The sequence below is a fragment of the Myxocyprinus asiaticus genome, chromosome 38 (assembly GCF_019703515.2).
Source record: "Myxocyprinus asiaticus isolate MX2 ecotype Aquarium Trade chromosome 38, UBuf_Myxa_2, whole genome shotgun sequence".
Taxonomy (NCBI): Eukaryota; Metazoa; Chordata; class Actinopteri; order Cypriniformes; family Catostomidae; genus Myxocyprinus; species Myxocyprinus asiaticus.
Genome location: NC_059381.1, coordinates 21,055,424 through 21,071,157, shown reverse-complemented (window position 1 = coordinate 21,071,157; position 15,734 = coordinate 21,055,424). Strand labels below are relative to the sequence as shown.

The 15,734-nt window shown below is 40.1% G+C and overlaps 1 protein-coding gene across 2 annotated transcripts in view; it reads right to left on the bottom strand.

Moving 5' to 3' along the window:
- caln2 (calneuron 2) overlaps nt 1-15,734 on the bottom strand; it is a 62,064-nt gene that overhangs the window by 38,018 nt on the left and 8,312 nt on the right. For both annotated transcript variants that reach the window (XM_051677052.1, XM_051677050.1), the window contains exons 3-4: nt 13,287-13,430; nt 9,854-9,966 (exon numbers count right to left, since the gene is read on the bottom strand). In XM_051677052.1, coding sequence (XP_051533012.1) covers nt 9,854-9,966; nt 13,287-13,430 — 257 coding nt within the window. The remainder of the gene's footprint in view (nt 1-9,853; nt 9,967-13,286; nt 13,431-15,734) is intronic.

Below are 15,734 nucleotides of genomic sequence, written 5' to 3'. Positions count from 1 at the left end.
CTTCTTTTAATGGGGTGCCCCAACCCATTCACATTCCACGTGGAGAAAAACAGTCCATTCATATGAACATTTGAAATTTTGACATATTAGAAAAAATAGATTGTGTGTCAAAAACAAGATTATAAAGACCACATTCCCCATTAGTGCAACGATCAAACCCCAAACCTTTCCCCGAAGCAAACCGAACAAACATAATCCTAATCCTAACCTAATCCTTCCAACAACCTGCAAAAAATAATCCACAAAACAATCTCCAGCCAATAGGAGACATAAACACACAATCAAGCAGATTTATCCACAACTGTCCCGAAGGAGTGTTATTCCACAAAACAAACTCCAGCCGCTAGGCGGAACCAGCACAAAAAGAAACACAACAGGCACCCAGCTTTCTTGGACGGTCAAGTGTATGTTCAGCGAGACAAGCTCACTTGGAGGCAATGTGAGAAACACACCATGACTTCCTCAGTCCATCAATTTTATGAAAGACTTTGCTTGCTGTGGGCATGCAAATACCCTACGGACATCCTTAGTATCCATTCTCAATATGGCCGGGAACATCAGTGCAAAAGCGATCCTCCGTCAATGCAAACGTTTCTTCAAGGAGTGTTACTAGACAAAACAAACTCCAGCCACTAGGCAGAACTGACACAAAAAGAAACAAAAAAGGCACCCAGATTCCTCAGACAGAGTATGTACAGCGAGACGAGCTCACTTGGGGGCAACATGAAAATCACCAAATGGCTTACTCACCCCATTGTCTCTATGAAAGAAAATGCTTGCTGGGGACATGTAAATACTTTGCAGCCATCCTTATCCATCTATTCTCAGCTTGGCCGGAAACATCAGTGCAAAAGAGATCTTCCGTTGATGTAAGAGTTTCTTACATTTCTTGAATCGATCACGTTTCTCTCTTGTCGAATTCGCAAAGTCTGGGAACAAGAAAATGCTGTGGCTCTTCCAAGAAATCCTTCCTTTGCTCCTTGCCTCCCATAACACAAGATCTTTATCGGATGATCTCAGAAATTTGGCCAGAATTGATCGAGGCCTGTCTCCTTCCATGGATCTCTGAGCCGGGACCCTGTGAGCTCACTCGATTTCCAGCTCGGAAAGAGCTCGTCTAGGAATTTCACCATAACTCGACCTTCTTCATGCACAGGAATTCCAACAATTCTGACATTGTTTCGCCGATTATGATTCTCAAGGTCTTCCAACTTTTCCCAAACACATTCCAAGTCTGTCTTGGTTGCTAGCAGATTAGAAACAAATTCCCTCTCCGATGACTCCAGATAATCGATCCGCCTCTCGACATCCGACAATCTTGTAACCAACTCGCCTCCATTTTTTCCTCCATCGCCATAATTGATCGACGTATTACAGCAAAATCCTCCAGGTCTGCTACAACCTTCACCAGCATCACAGACATGCTGGACAGTTGCCGTTGAATTTCTCAAGCCACACCATCCAAACCGAGTCCCTGATCTGCAGCCCTGTCAGGGGTATCAGCTTGAGCACATTAGTGTCTTTTAATGTCTCCATAGCCCGAGGATTTTCAATTCTTTGCCATGTTGACTTCATAAATCAGTTATGTAGCAGAGTGTATCGAATCTCACCGGTTTATGACATAAAAATAATTAAAAACTAGCAAAGTGCGCAGAGCTCGCCGTTTACATGTCCGACCCCTGCATGGCGCAACGCGACTCTTTTTGGATCATGGTTTCTGTAAAAAAAGGGTGAGTTGATTAAAACTAGCTAATCACTTTATATGCTTTGGACACATAGAACATCTGCATTTGTATATACGTGTCAGTATTGGGTGATTTAGGTGCAAAGCTTTAATTTAGGATGTATTGTAACCTCACTGAATAAAACACTGATGACAATAAACACCCTTATTATTCTAACTTAATTAAATAAAATGTAATAATCAGCAATATGCGCTTACATGAGGCTTTATTGAATGTGTTTGAGCGTGTAATCTATGACGCCGGTGTATTAGCATTATGTACAGTGATGTCATTATGCAATGATGTAAATTAACTGGTGAATCGTTTTTTTGAATCGGTTCATTGAAACGAACCATCCGAAAGAACTGGTTTCAGAATTTCCATCACTACCACGAATAGATTGACGAGCACCAATGCTGTTGCACGTGTTGAGTGTTGTTAAACTCACTGCTGAGTTTTGATCAGAGAACATTCGGATATTAACCGCAATTTTATCAAAATCATTTGGAAGGTCAGATAAAAGTAATTGGAGGGCCACATCAAATCACTGACTTTATATCAGACATTACATCATACCGGGAGACTCTGAGAAGTGGTGGTACGCAAGAAAAACTGCTGGTACTCTGTAGAGCAGTGGTTCTTAACCCTGTTCCTGGAGACCCCCCAACACTACACAATTTGGATATCTCCCTAATCAAACACACCTGATTTAACTCATCAGCTTGTTAGTGGAGACTGCAAGACTTGAATTGGGTGTGTCAGAAAAGGGAGATATACAAAATGTGCAGTGTTGGGGGACCTCCAGGAACAGGGTTGAGAAACACTGCAGTAGAGTAAATTATAGAAGTGCAGGTACTGCGTTGCGCTGCGTACTGCCCCACTTCGCAGCTTGAATGGAAACATAGCTAATGACATCTTATTTTTATCGGCAATACATTTAATTTGTGACCCGATTTTTGAAAGCTATGCCCAGTTGTGCATCCCACCAATAATGCTAGGGCAACAGTAGGAATGCATACTAGTGACTAACAATGCCACGCTTACCAAGAGGAGGCAGCACAAAAAAGGGGTTGTTCACACAGGACACATTCTTGCATTTAAAAGCATGGATATAGAACTCAGGTGTCAAAAGAAGTGTTTTTTTTTTTTTTTTTACTTCTTAAAAACTTTTAAAAATGATTTAACATTTGATTTAACAATAATAATTACATTAATAATTACTTAAGCTTAACAAAAGCTTTAAGAATTATCAATATTTTCATTAAATGTATCAGTAACTTGACAATTGTATATAAAGTATAATTTTACCATTTATTTTAAATTGGTGGTTTGAGCTAATGTGGAGGTACTGGTCTGTCATTTACTGCATGCAGTATTGTTAATTCAGTGTGGGCCCATAGTGGTAATCTCCTTCGCACTTGACAGCTCAAACTGTTCTGTAAAGTTAATATTTGTGTATCCAGTCCTGCTGAGTTTGTCATACTGCTTTAAATGCCTCCACAGAAGTTTTAATTTACTATCAGACAGCTATGGCTCTAGCACTATTGATGCCACTGGCTATACAAGCAGATGGTGGAAGAGAGAGATGCTGGTGTCATTCATTTGGACCGGACAGGGCTGGCTGATTCACAGCTTAATGGAGTTGTCAGCTGCATAGTGTTGAAAAAGAGACATACTCCCTAACATTTGTTAACAGTTGGGAATACTACCTATATTGCTCCTTTTCTTTTTGCAATTTTTTGGCTTACAGTATCTTTCGTATTTCTTACAGTTTCTTTTTCGCAACCTCTCTACTCTGTCTCTGTTTACTCACTCACTCCAAATGTCTTCCATCTTATCTGTCTTAAAATAAGTCCTTTTGTCCTGTGCTCTGTGCCTGCTTGAATACTAAACAGAGGGCCAGAATAAAACTGGCTGAGGCACATTTTAAACAAATAAATGAAATCACAATGCATTCAGTGCTTTGAAGTCTCTTTTAGACAGCAAATATTATGTAAATAAAAATGTTTTGAGACGATTTTCTTTAAAGGAATTTTCCAGATTCAAGTTCATTCAAGACAAGTTAAGCTCAATCTATAGAATTTGTAGCATAATTTTGATAACCCAAAAAATTTATTTAGAATTGTCCCTCATTTATTAAAAAAATAAAAAATGGCGTAAAGCACGTACTATGGAAGTGAATGGGGCCAGTCCATAAACATTAAAATACACGCTGTTTCAAAAGTATAGCCACAATATGTAAATATTATACATGTGCCTATTTCCTTCCATTGTAGGTGCCTTACTGTAACCAACATTTTTGCTTTTGTTTTTTTTTTTGTTTTTTTTTGTTTTTTTTAATAAATGATGGAAAATTCAAAATAATTGTAGTGGTAATCAACATTATCCCACAAATTGAGCTTAACTTGTATTAAACATGGAATATTCCTTTAAAAGCTTAACTACTTTTAACTTGACACATTATTTTCCAATGTTCATCATTTCCACTAATGGAGGAAATTGTTCTGCTGGCAGCAACACTACACACACCATCCCTAGGTTTGTGCTGAGGGTGGGGAAAACAAGCTTGTTTATGCCTATGTGTTCCACAAAATCCATGATAGCCTGTGGCTCTTGGCTCCACTCTGATGTCCCCATTGACAATCTTGTTTTTCTTAAACATTTTAAAATTGTCACGTCTAGATGTGTTTTTGTTCATGTTTTGTGTTCATGTCTTTTTTTAGTAAAGTTTAGTTCCTGTTCCTTTGTCAGGTATTTTAAGTGTAACATTGTTGGATTGTTCAAGTCAAGTCAAGTCAAGTCTAGTTTATGTTTATGTTTTGTTTTGTTTCACGTTTGGATTTACAGTTGTTGGATTTCACTTATGTAAATAAACTGCACCTGGGTTCTAACTTCATCATCGTCTTCGTCAGCCTGTCTTTGCCAGCAACGTTACAGAATACCTGACCGCAAAATGAACCCAGCAGTTCAGCTTCTTCATTTACGTCAGGGAAATCATCCCCTGGAGGAATATGTAGAGGACTTTTGTGCTCAAGCCAGCAGGGTCGATTTTAATGAGATTGCCCTCAAGGACTGTTTTCGCTTTGGGCTGAATGAGCCAATCTCCTCCTTGATGCCAGTGGCCGGAGTACCTACAGCCTGACTCAATTTATCGACCTTGCCCTACTGATATGTGGTACATCGTTCACTGTGGGGGAGGTGGACGCCAAGCCAGAGTCCCACGCCATTGCCGCCAAGCCAGAGTCCCATGTCATGGCCGCCGAGCCAGCGTCCCACGTCATGGTCGACGAGCCAGGGTTCCATGTCATGGTCGACGAGCCAGGGTTCCACATCATGGTCGATGAGCCAGGGTCCCACGTCATGGTCGCAGAGCTTGCGTCACCTTCTGCCCCTGATCCTGAGTCAGCTCCATGCCATGTCACAGCCACACCAGAGTCTGCTCCATGCCATGTCACAGCCACGCCAGAGTCCGCTCCATGCCATGTCACGCCACAGCATGGAGCAGACTCAGGCGTGGCAGTGACATGGCATGGAGCAGACTCAGGCATGGCTGTGACATGGCATGGAGCAGGCCGAGGTGTGGCTGTGACATGGCATGGAGCAGGCTGAGGCATGGCTGTGACATGGCATGGAGCAGGCTGAGGCATGACATGGCATGGAGCAGACTCAGGCATGGCTGTGACATGGCATGGAGCAGGCCGAGGCGTGAGGTGGCATGGAGCAGACTCAGGCATGGCGGTGACATGACATGGAGCAGGCCAAGGCGTGGCTGTGACACGGCATGGAGCAGGCTGAGGCATGACTGTGACATGGCATGGGGCATCCTCAGGCGTGGCTGTAATATGGCATGGAGCAGGCTGAGGCATGACATGGCATGGAGCGGACTCTGGCGTGGCTGTGACATGGCATGGAGCAGGCCGAGGCATGACGTGGCATGTCACTGCCACGCCTGAGTCTGCTCCATGCCACGTCACGCCTCGGCCTGCTCCATGCCATGTCACAGCCACGCCTGAGTCTGCTCCATGCCATGTCATGCCTCAGCCTGCTCCATGCCATGTCACAGCCATGCCTCAGCCTGCTCCATGCCATGTCACAGCAACGCCCCTGCCTGCTCCATGCCATGTCACAGCAACGCCTCAGCCTGCTCCATGCCATGTCACAGCCATGCCTCAGCCTGCTCCATGCCATGTCACAGCCACGCCTCAGCCTGCTCCATGCCATGTCACAGCCACGCCTCGGCCTGATCCATGCCATGTCACAGCCACGCCTGAGTCTGCTCCATGCCATGTCACCGCCACGCCTCAGCCTGCTCCATGCCATGTCACAGCCACGCCTTAGCCTGCTCCATGCCATGTCACAGCAATGCCCCTGCCTGCTCCATGCCATGTCACAGCAATGCCTCAGTCTGCTCCATGCCATGTCACAGCCAAGTTTCAGTCTGCTCCATGCCATGTCTCAGCCAAGCCCCAGACTACTCCATGCCATATCACAAGCAAGCCTTTGCTCCATGGTCCAGGCCCACCTCTGTTCCACTGTCCAGGCCCACCTCTGTTCCACGGTCCAGGCCCGCCTCTGCTCCACGGTCCAGGCCCGCCTCTGCTCCACGGTCCAGGCCTGCCTATGCTCCACGGTCCAGGCCCACCTCTGCTCCATGGTCCAGGCCCGCCTCATGTCTTTTATTTTAAAGTTGAGTTCCTGTTCCTGTTCAGGTCATGTGGATTCATGTCATGTTATTTCCTGTTTCCATGACATGTTTGTTCCTGTTTCCTTGGTCTGGTAATGTGATTTCATGTTTCCCTCCATGTTCATATGTCTTGTTTTCATTGGTTTATTGTCTTGTTACCTTGTTATCAGTTCTGTCTTGTCATTGGTTTTCATTGTCATGTTTCTCCCTTGTCCATGTATTTTAGCTTCATGTTTGCCATTGTCCTTTGTCAGGTATTGTAAGTGTAACATGTTTGGATCGTTTAAGTGAAGTCAAGTCTAGTTTAGTCAAGTTTATGTTTATGTTTTGTTTCACGTTTGGATTTACGGTTGTTGGATTTCAGTTATGTAAATAAACTGCACCTGGGTTCTAACTTCATTGTCTTCGTCAGCCTGTCTTTGCCAGCAACGTTACAAAAATATACCCACTAATAAGTGCACAGACTTTCATGTTTCACAAGGGATTCAAGGTTCCTGGGATGAAAAATATCCCAGTCAGCATGCAAATCCAAACAGAGATGACACCCCAATGAGCACACTGGAAAAAACACATACACACACAAACAGACACACTAGATCTTTGTACTGACAACAGATCACAGCTAAAGCCCTGTGACTGATTTATGAATTCACATCTGTAGCACAGATTTATAAATCAATACCTTTTGATGGGATGTCCATTTAAAACGCACTGACTAAAAGGTTTGTGACACTTTACATTGAGACAATCACTACCATGCCCCAATGTCAAGGACTCAGTCCTTTAATATTTTATAGATAGTTTTATGATGCAAAACTTGTAATGTATTTGACAGGAACGTCACACAGATCATTTTTGAACATACTACGCAGGTGTTCCTGTAGCTCTGCTGGTAGAGCATCGTCCTAGCAATGCCCAGAACACACATACTGATAAAATGTATGCCTCAAGTGTAATTTTAGTTGCTTTGGTCTGCCAGTGTATTGAGTGCATTCACGCAAGTCTTAAGATTTATAACCATAGAATTGGTGTACCATAGGGTCGCTTGACATCAATCAAGTAAGAAATCCTAATGTAAGCCTTTTTATGGTAAACACATTTCTGTTCACATTTCTGAACTACCAACTTAAAGGGTCAGTTCACCTAAAAATGAAAATTCTCTCATCATTTACTCACCATCATGCCATCCCAGGTGTGTATGACTTTCTTCATCAGAACACATTTGAAGAAAAATAGAAAAATATCTTAGCTCAGTAAGTCCTTGAAGTGGATAGTGATACAACATTTGAAGCTCCAAAAAGAACAGACAGTCAGCATAAACGTCATCCATACGACTCCACTTGTTAAATGAATATCTTCTAAAGCTAAACGATCGCTTTTGCTGTAAAAAAAAGACCAATATTTAAGTACTTTTTAACTATAAATCATCGCTTCCGGTCAGCAGCAGTACGTGTGTGTGACGTAATTGCGTTGGCATGTTCACGCGAGAACAGATGCACATGCGACACACATGGAAGAGAAGTGCTGTTTACAACTGAGTAGGAGGAACACTGTACAGAAGCTTCGTTGGTTTGATCTGTTTGTGTACTCACAATGGGGCCTTTGTGTGCTCATCCTGGATGTCTTAACCGAGAGAAAAACTTGAGATTAGATCCAAAACATGCCAAGAGATCGCATGAACTCAGCCCTCTTGTGAATGCGCATAGGGCTGTTGACCGGAAGTGATGGTTTATAGTTAAAAAGTACTTAAATATTGATCTTTTTCACAGCAAAAGTGATCGTTTTGCTTTAGAAGACATTAACCAATGGAGTCGTATAGATGATGTTTATGCTGAATGTCTGTTCTTTTTGGAGCTTCAAAGGTTGGATCACCATCCACTTGCATTTTAAGGACCTTATGAGCTAAGATATTTTTCTTCAAATGTGTTCTGATGAAGAAAGAAAGTCATACACATCTGGGATGGCATGAGGGTGAGTAAATGATGAGAGAATTTTCATTTTTGGGTGAACTATCCTGTGACAAGGAGGGGGGCGTGGCCGGACCGTGATGACGCATGCCTGGACATGTCCCCCTCCTCGTCACATATCCCTTTAAATATAATGACTGGGTAACACTTTATTTTGATGGTCCCAAATAGATATTTAACTGACTATAAGTGACTTATCAACTGGCTTGCTGTAGCTAGTAAACAGTATTTCAACAAACATTCAGTAGACTTTCAATAGCCTGTATAACAGCAGCAAAATAACAGCTTATCGACTGACTTGCTATAGGTAGTAAACAGTGTTTCAACAAACATTCAGTAGACTTTCAGTAGTCTGTATATAGATCTTTATTAATGACCTTTTAATGAACTGATGTTCTCAACAATAATGTAAGTAGGTCATTAATAGAGATCTATATACAGGCTACTGAAAGTCTACTGAATGTTTGTTGAAACACTGTTTACTAGCTATAGCAAGTCAGTTGATAAATGTAAGTAGGTCATTAATAGAGATCTATATACAGGCTACTGAAAGTCTACTGAATGTTTGTTGAAACACTGTTTACTAGCTATAGCAAGCCTGTTGATAAGTCACTTATAGTCAGTTAAATATCTATTTGGGACCATCAAAATAAAGTGTTACCAATGACTGTTCTTCATTTGCCATTGGTGTCGGATTTCTTTATTTGGAACTTGTGGGATTCTAACACCGTTTCCTGAGTCAAAACACAATATTGTTCAGGTTGTGTCATTGTGCCATTGTTAAATTTGTATTGGTCTCATAATAAAATCACAGACAGCAGGGGTGATTGGTATGCTGGTATGATGATGTTACACAGATTACTTTAGCAGTTATGAGTCACTGTGTTCCACTAAAGTTGTGTTCAGATGAGCATTTAAATCACCTTTCGAGACAACCAGTGTCTGCGACCTTGCTGTTTCTCACTCCTACACACAAACACATACACATTGTTCTGTTTCCTCCATGAAGAACACACTATACGTAAACATGTAAACTCAGATATTGCTTCCTCAAAGTCAGGAAGTAAGCTAATATTTGAAGAGAGAGAGAGAGATGCCTAATCCTTGACCAAATGTGTTTGATGACTAATTCAAAGAGCTATATTTTCTTTTTAAGTGCTGAAACTTTCAATTAATATGCCTTCCTCGATGCTACAAAACTCACTGAAATCTCTTGCCACTAAAACTGGGATTCCTCACTATATGAACTACTTTTCACTTTGAAATGGGCAGATCTGCCTGCTCACTTTGATGTTCACAGTCTGGGAAGAATCACATTCTCCCATCGTCACGGGACATAGAAAGCAGGTGGGGAGGGAAAAGTGTGACTCATAATCTCAAACCTATGACCAGAATATAAATACGCACCTAAAAAGGGGGTGGAAAAGAAAAGAGCAGGGATATAGATGGAAAGGGAAAGGAGAAATATGTTTTCATACCTGCCAGAATATGCTGTCTATAGTGCTGCCTAGGAAGCCCTCTCTGGTTTCAGAAGAAAGGAGTTTGGGGCCTAATATTGTCATAAATTCATCAAAATCCACCTGTCCATCACCTGCATAAGAAAGAGAACAGTTGGATGAGAGTAGCCTCAACATAGAAAAAGTTAAAGTAGAAAAATAATTTTGAAACAATATTTTTCAAAGCTAAAAACATTTCTGGACTGCTGTAGTCTCGGCAAAAAAACAAAAAAAACAATGTAACATTTTTTTTTAATGTAACAGCAAAAGAAACTGCAGAAGTTTCAGTGCATTTGTCTAGAACTCAAGCACATCATTAGAATAGAATAAAATAGAATAGAATATTTGGGAAAACAACATTTCAGGGATCAGTAGAGTAAATCTATATAATCTATCTCTTTTAGAAACTTTTAGTTTACATTAACAGGATCTTTAATGTTATGCTGATTGCGTCATTGTGCAGTTTTTACTGGTGCAGATCGGCTTAATGAAACCATTCAGGGTCTTTGAACTTAGTAATAGGCTACAAATGTGATACATTCAAATTCACTCGATTTACACGTTTAGGGCAACAACTTTCATTATTGTTACTTACACAAATTGCCTGCCTTTGGTTTCTTTTGCAATTGAATTTAATGAAGCAATTATCAGCCACAAAGCTTTGTTTCAAACACCAATTGAGAGTAACAGTGGAATTTGATAAGCTGTTATCACTCTAATGTTCTCACTTTGCCTCAAATCCCAGTGCAACACTCCACTTCACTGAATCCTGAATAATCATTACTGAAGTACAATAAAGTTGAGCATTCCTATTTGTGAGGAATATGAGTTAGTATTTGAGGAAAACATATTTTTGAGTTGACATTTTACTTTACTCCAGCTTAGAACTTTATTATTAATGTGTTACTGATCTTAAAGGTGCACTCAGTAATTTTTTCCTCATTAAAAAAGTTTAACTACTAAAGACATGACTTGTAATTTTGCAATATATGTAGGAAATCATGAGCACTCACATTAAAATTAAGACTCCAGTCATATCACTGACATTATAAAAGCTGTTTTATTCTACATCGAGAGGGTCCGCACATGGGGACTGCCATGTAAGAATCACATGACCAGCCGAATAATACTTGCTTAATATCAGTAACCATCCTGTTATTTGACACTTTCACTAATTGATTAAAGTAATCCTGGCTGACTGTGAATACTAAATTTCTACAATGGCATCAGAAACTGAAAACTATTGATTTTAAATGATGCTGCATCCAAGCCTCTAGGTGTCAGTGTAAGTCCAAGATGACACAAAGACAAAACCTTTAAAAGTGCACTCACTGAGAAAATAAACTGTACTTTTGAAAAATATTTCACATGAGAAGTTATATCACTTGAGAATTATATCAGAAGCCTTATAAAAGCTGTTGTATTTGACATGGAGTTGAGCTGACTCATAGGATCCACCATGTTGAAATCACATGACCAGACAAAAACTACTCATTTCATTTCAGTAAGCCACAATTATCAGACACTGTGGCTCATTTAATAAATAACTGGAGAAATAACCGAAAACCAATTGTGTAACCAAATATTCAAGAGTGGGTCTGACCAAAGGTAAAAGTAATTTAAAAACTCACATTGACAAACCACTAATCTGAATATTGTTTTCCTCAATTTCTATAATGGTTACAGCCATGCTGAAATCTGTCCACAACACTAGTTGTCAGTGTATGTGCAAATACGACTGCCATTTTATTTTCAACATTTATATATTCAACATTACTGAGTGCACCTTTAAATCTCAGTCTGCACAGTGCTATTGAGAGTTTCATTCTGTGCCTACAACTGACCTGCTTGTGCAAAATGTGTGGATCAGGACAGCTACAACATTCATGATTGATAACCCGCTAGACTGATTGATGAGCTAAATCAATGCATGTTTTCAAACCACTCTGTCAACACTGATTTGTCCTTGAGGGACCCCTGGAACCTGATACACACTGTAGGACACCAGTTTCTCAGAATTCACTCTGCACATTGGTGTATATACGACTCCCCTGTGCTGGAGAATTTTTTTAATTCTATGACCACTGTAGCATGAATTGTTCAAGATATCATATATCTCTCCAGTGCAGAGATTGAATTGGGTCTATGACAGACTGTAAAACTATGTTTTTATAGCACATCAGAAGACAAACTTTCATTTATTTTGTATCACTTTGTTCATGTGGACAAAGCTATAGTTGAACGCGGTGTCCAAACTTCCAAAAAATGCACATGCTAATTCACATATGCAGGTCACCAGGGGTGATTGTAGGATTTCAGCTTTAGCAGGGCTCAGCCCCAAGTTAGGGTACTAAATGTTTAATTGAATGGCATGCTTCTTGCTTTAAATGTGACATGTTGCAGATTCAAAACCTCTACTCTTTTGCTTTTATAGAACAGTGTTAAGCTAGATGAATGCATATGTTGCCTATGAAAGGATTCGGCACTGAATAGAGGGATGGATAAATCTCGGGGCAAAATTATTAAACAGCTGCACCATTAAGCAGCTGTTGGCATTTTTTGAGGGGCTGAGATGAAAGACAAATGGCGTAAAGTCCCACTAAATAGGATTGTCAATTAGGCCCACATATACATGCACAAGATCCACACACATACACACATACTGTATAAACGTATGTGAACACCTCCTTCGAATGCACGCATTAAAATATACAATCACTGAGCACTTTAGTGGGAACACTATGGTCCTAATAAAGTGCCAGACGTGGTCTTTTGCTTTTGTATCCCATCCGCCTCATGGTTCTACGAGTTGTGCATTTTGAGATGCTATTCTGCTCACTACAATTGTACAGAGTGGTTATCTGAGTTACCGTAGACTTCCTGTCAGCTCGAACCAGTCTGGCCATTCTCCATTGACACCTCTCATCAAAAAGGTGTTTTTGTCCTGAGAACTGCCGCTCACTGGATGTTTTTTGTTTTTGGCACCATTCTGAGTAAACTCTAGCGACTGATGTGCATGAAAATCCCAGGAGATCAGCAGTTACAGAAATACTCAAACCAGCCCATCAGGCACCAACAATCATGTCACATTCGAAATCAATAAGATAAAAAATTTTCCCCATTCTGATGGTTGATGTGAACGTTAACTGAAACTCCTGACCTATATCTGTTTTATGCTAAACTATATTAACTGTTATATTTGAAGTATTGTGTTTGGACATATCTTATTTTGTGTACCTGGCTGATGACGTCACACAACCCTCACCTTCAGCACCCCCTCATCAAACTATGGCTATGAAAATGTGTCTTAGATGCTAGCTCAGAAATAAACTGGAGAAAGAGATAGAGATAGAAATAGAAATAGAAATAGAAATAGAAGGAGCGAGTGTCAGAAAGAGAAAGAGAGACGACTCACCATCCATGTCCAGTCTCTGCATGATAATAGCCAGCTCCACCTCACTGGGCATGTGTCCCAGAGAGCGCATGGCCATACCCAGCTCCTGCTTAGAGATGAAACCATTCCCATCCCTGTCTAGAACACGGAATGCTTCTCTAATCTCTGAAGAGACACAGATATATATAGAGAGAAATGGAGAAAATCATTTCACTGTTAATAAAGTACTAAACAGTGAGTAAACACAAATACTGTACCTCAGTTCAGATTCAGATTAATTCACTTGTAATTCAGTGAAATAAATTAATGTTATCTGTGAGCTCAAAGACACTTTACATTATATAATGCATGTTTTTTTCAGGTGTACCTTACAAAACTTGTCCTATCACACAAATGACACAGAAATACTAAATATGGCTCATTCTGTTTCAAAGCTGTGAATTCTGTGCGACTGCGCTGTGACAGAATGTTTATCCACTGTTTCTAAGAGTATCAGCACTGGTTTTCAGATGGTGTTAAGGGCCCCCAAAACAAGTCACAAGCTCCAATAACAAAAATAACACACGTATCTCATATCATTTCCGAGGAGTAGCTTCTCTTTTTTTTTTGCTCTTTAAAAGACCCATCTTGGTGTTATTCTGGGATAAAAAGTCTGATGTCCTGTGTGCTTTTTGATATGCTGAAGCATGCACTCCCTGCATTTAAAAAATGCCTGTATGCCTTTGCATTGCTCTAAAATAAAATATCCTCATGTTTATATCCTCATAAAACCCTCAAGTTCTGTTTGGCATCTGAAAGACCTCAAGGCAATTTTAATAGCTCAAAAAAGTACTTAACACGAAGTATCAGGTTGACACATCATGACCTAATCTTAAGAGAACTGATTATAAACATAGTTGGTAGTTTGCTTCAACCATTCTCTATAGAAAATGTTACATAATTTATGTTTGGGCCTCAGGTATAATCACATGATTATATTTCTCATGCCCTCAGTTCCTGTCTGTCAAAACATGAATTTTTAAAGGAGGTATTGGAAGCTTTAATTCCATCTGAGAGTAATTTCACTGACCAGAGTTTCACAGCTCAAACCATCGTATTCACAACACCCTCAAAGAACAAGTCAGACCATCGATCTTCTTGCGTGCCCTGGGGCAGTGCCTTAACACATGAATGGTGAGATGTTCCAGATGAGGAAAGTGAGATTTACAGTTACAGGACTATAGTGGGGTAGCAACCATGTGTAGAGGGATTTTGTAATGTTTATCATAGTGAAGGCACAAGGGAGTAAATCCTGGGGTTCTTATGGTTACTCTCTAGTGACCCAAACAAAAAACAGTAAAACAGGAAACAAAGAAAAGATTGTTTCCTTCATTTAAAGGACTGTCTACCCCAAAATGAAAACTCTATCATTATTTACTTACCTTCATGACCTCATGTCATTTCAAACCAATATTATTTTATTTTTCTGTTCAACACAAAAGCAGTAATTTTGAAGCAAATCATTTCCATTTAATGCCAGTTTATAAAGACCATGGCTGTCAAGTTCCTAAAAGGACAAAAAAGAAACAAAAATAAGACTTGTGTGCTATATTCCAAGTCTTCTGAAGCCATACAACAAGCTTTGTTTGATTAAAGGGATAGTTAACCCAAAATAAAATGCTCTCATCATTTACTCACCCTAATGCCATCCCAGATGTGTATCACTTTCTTTCTTTTGCAGAACACAAATCAAATGAAATTTTTTAGAAGAATATATCAGATCTGTAGGTCCATACAGTGCAAGTTAATGGTGGCCAGAAGTTTGAATCTCCAAAAAGCACATAAAGGCAGCATAAAAGTAATCCATAAAACTACAGTGGATACAATATGATAGATGTGGGCGAGAAACAGATCAATATTTAAGTCCTTTTTTCCACTTTCACTTTCACTTCCACATTCTTCTTTGTTTTTTGTTTTTTTGGCAATTTGCATTCTTCGTGCACCTACTGGTCAGGGCTAGTCAAAGGTGGAAATTTATAGTAAAAAAATCACATATATATTGATATGTTTCTCACCCACACCTATCATATCGCTTCTGAAGATATGGATTTATCCACCAAAGTCTAATGGATTACTTTTATGCTGCCTTTATGTGATTTTTGGAGATTCAAATTTCTTGTCACCATTCACTTGTACTGTATGGACCTACAGAGCTGAGATATTTTACTAAAAATCTTAATTTGTGCAGAAGAAAGAAAGTCATACACAACTGGGATGGCATGAGGGTGAGTAAATGATGAGAGAATTTTCCTTTTTGGGTGAACTATCCCTTTAACAAATTTATGCAACGTGACGAATAATGGTCATCTTTACACATGATACTAACCCTGTCTGACACCTAGCCGAAGTTCTGAAATCTCATTTGCATTCTCTTCAGGTTCAAATATATTACACCATGATGTCATTAATGGCAAAATTCTCACATGTGAC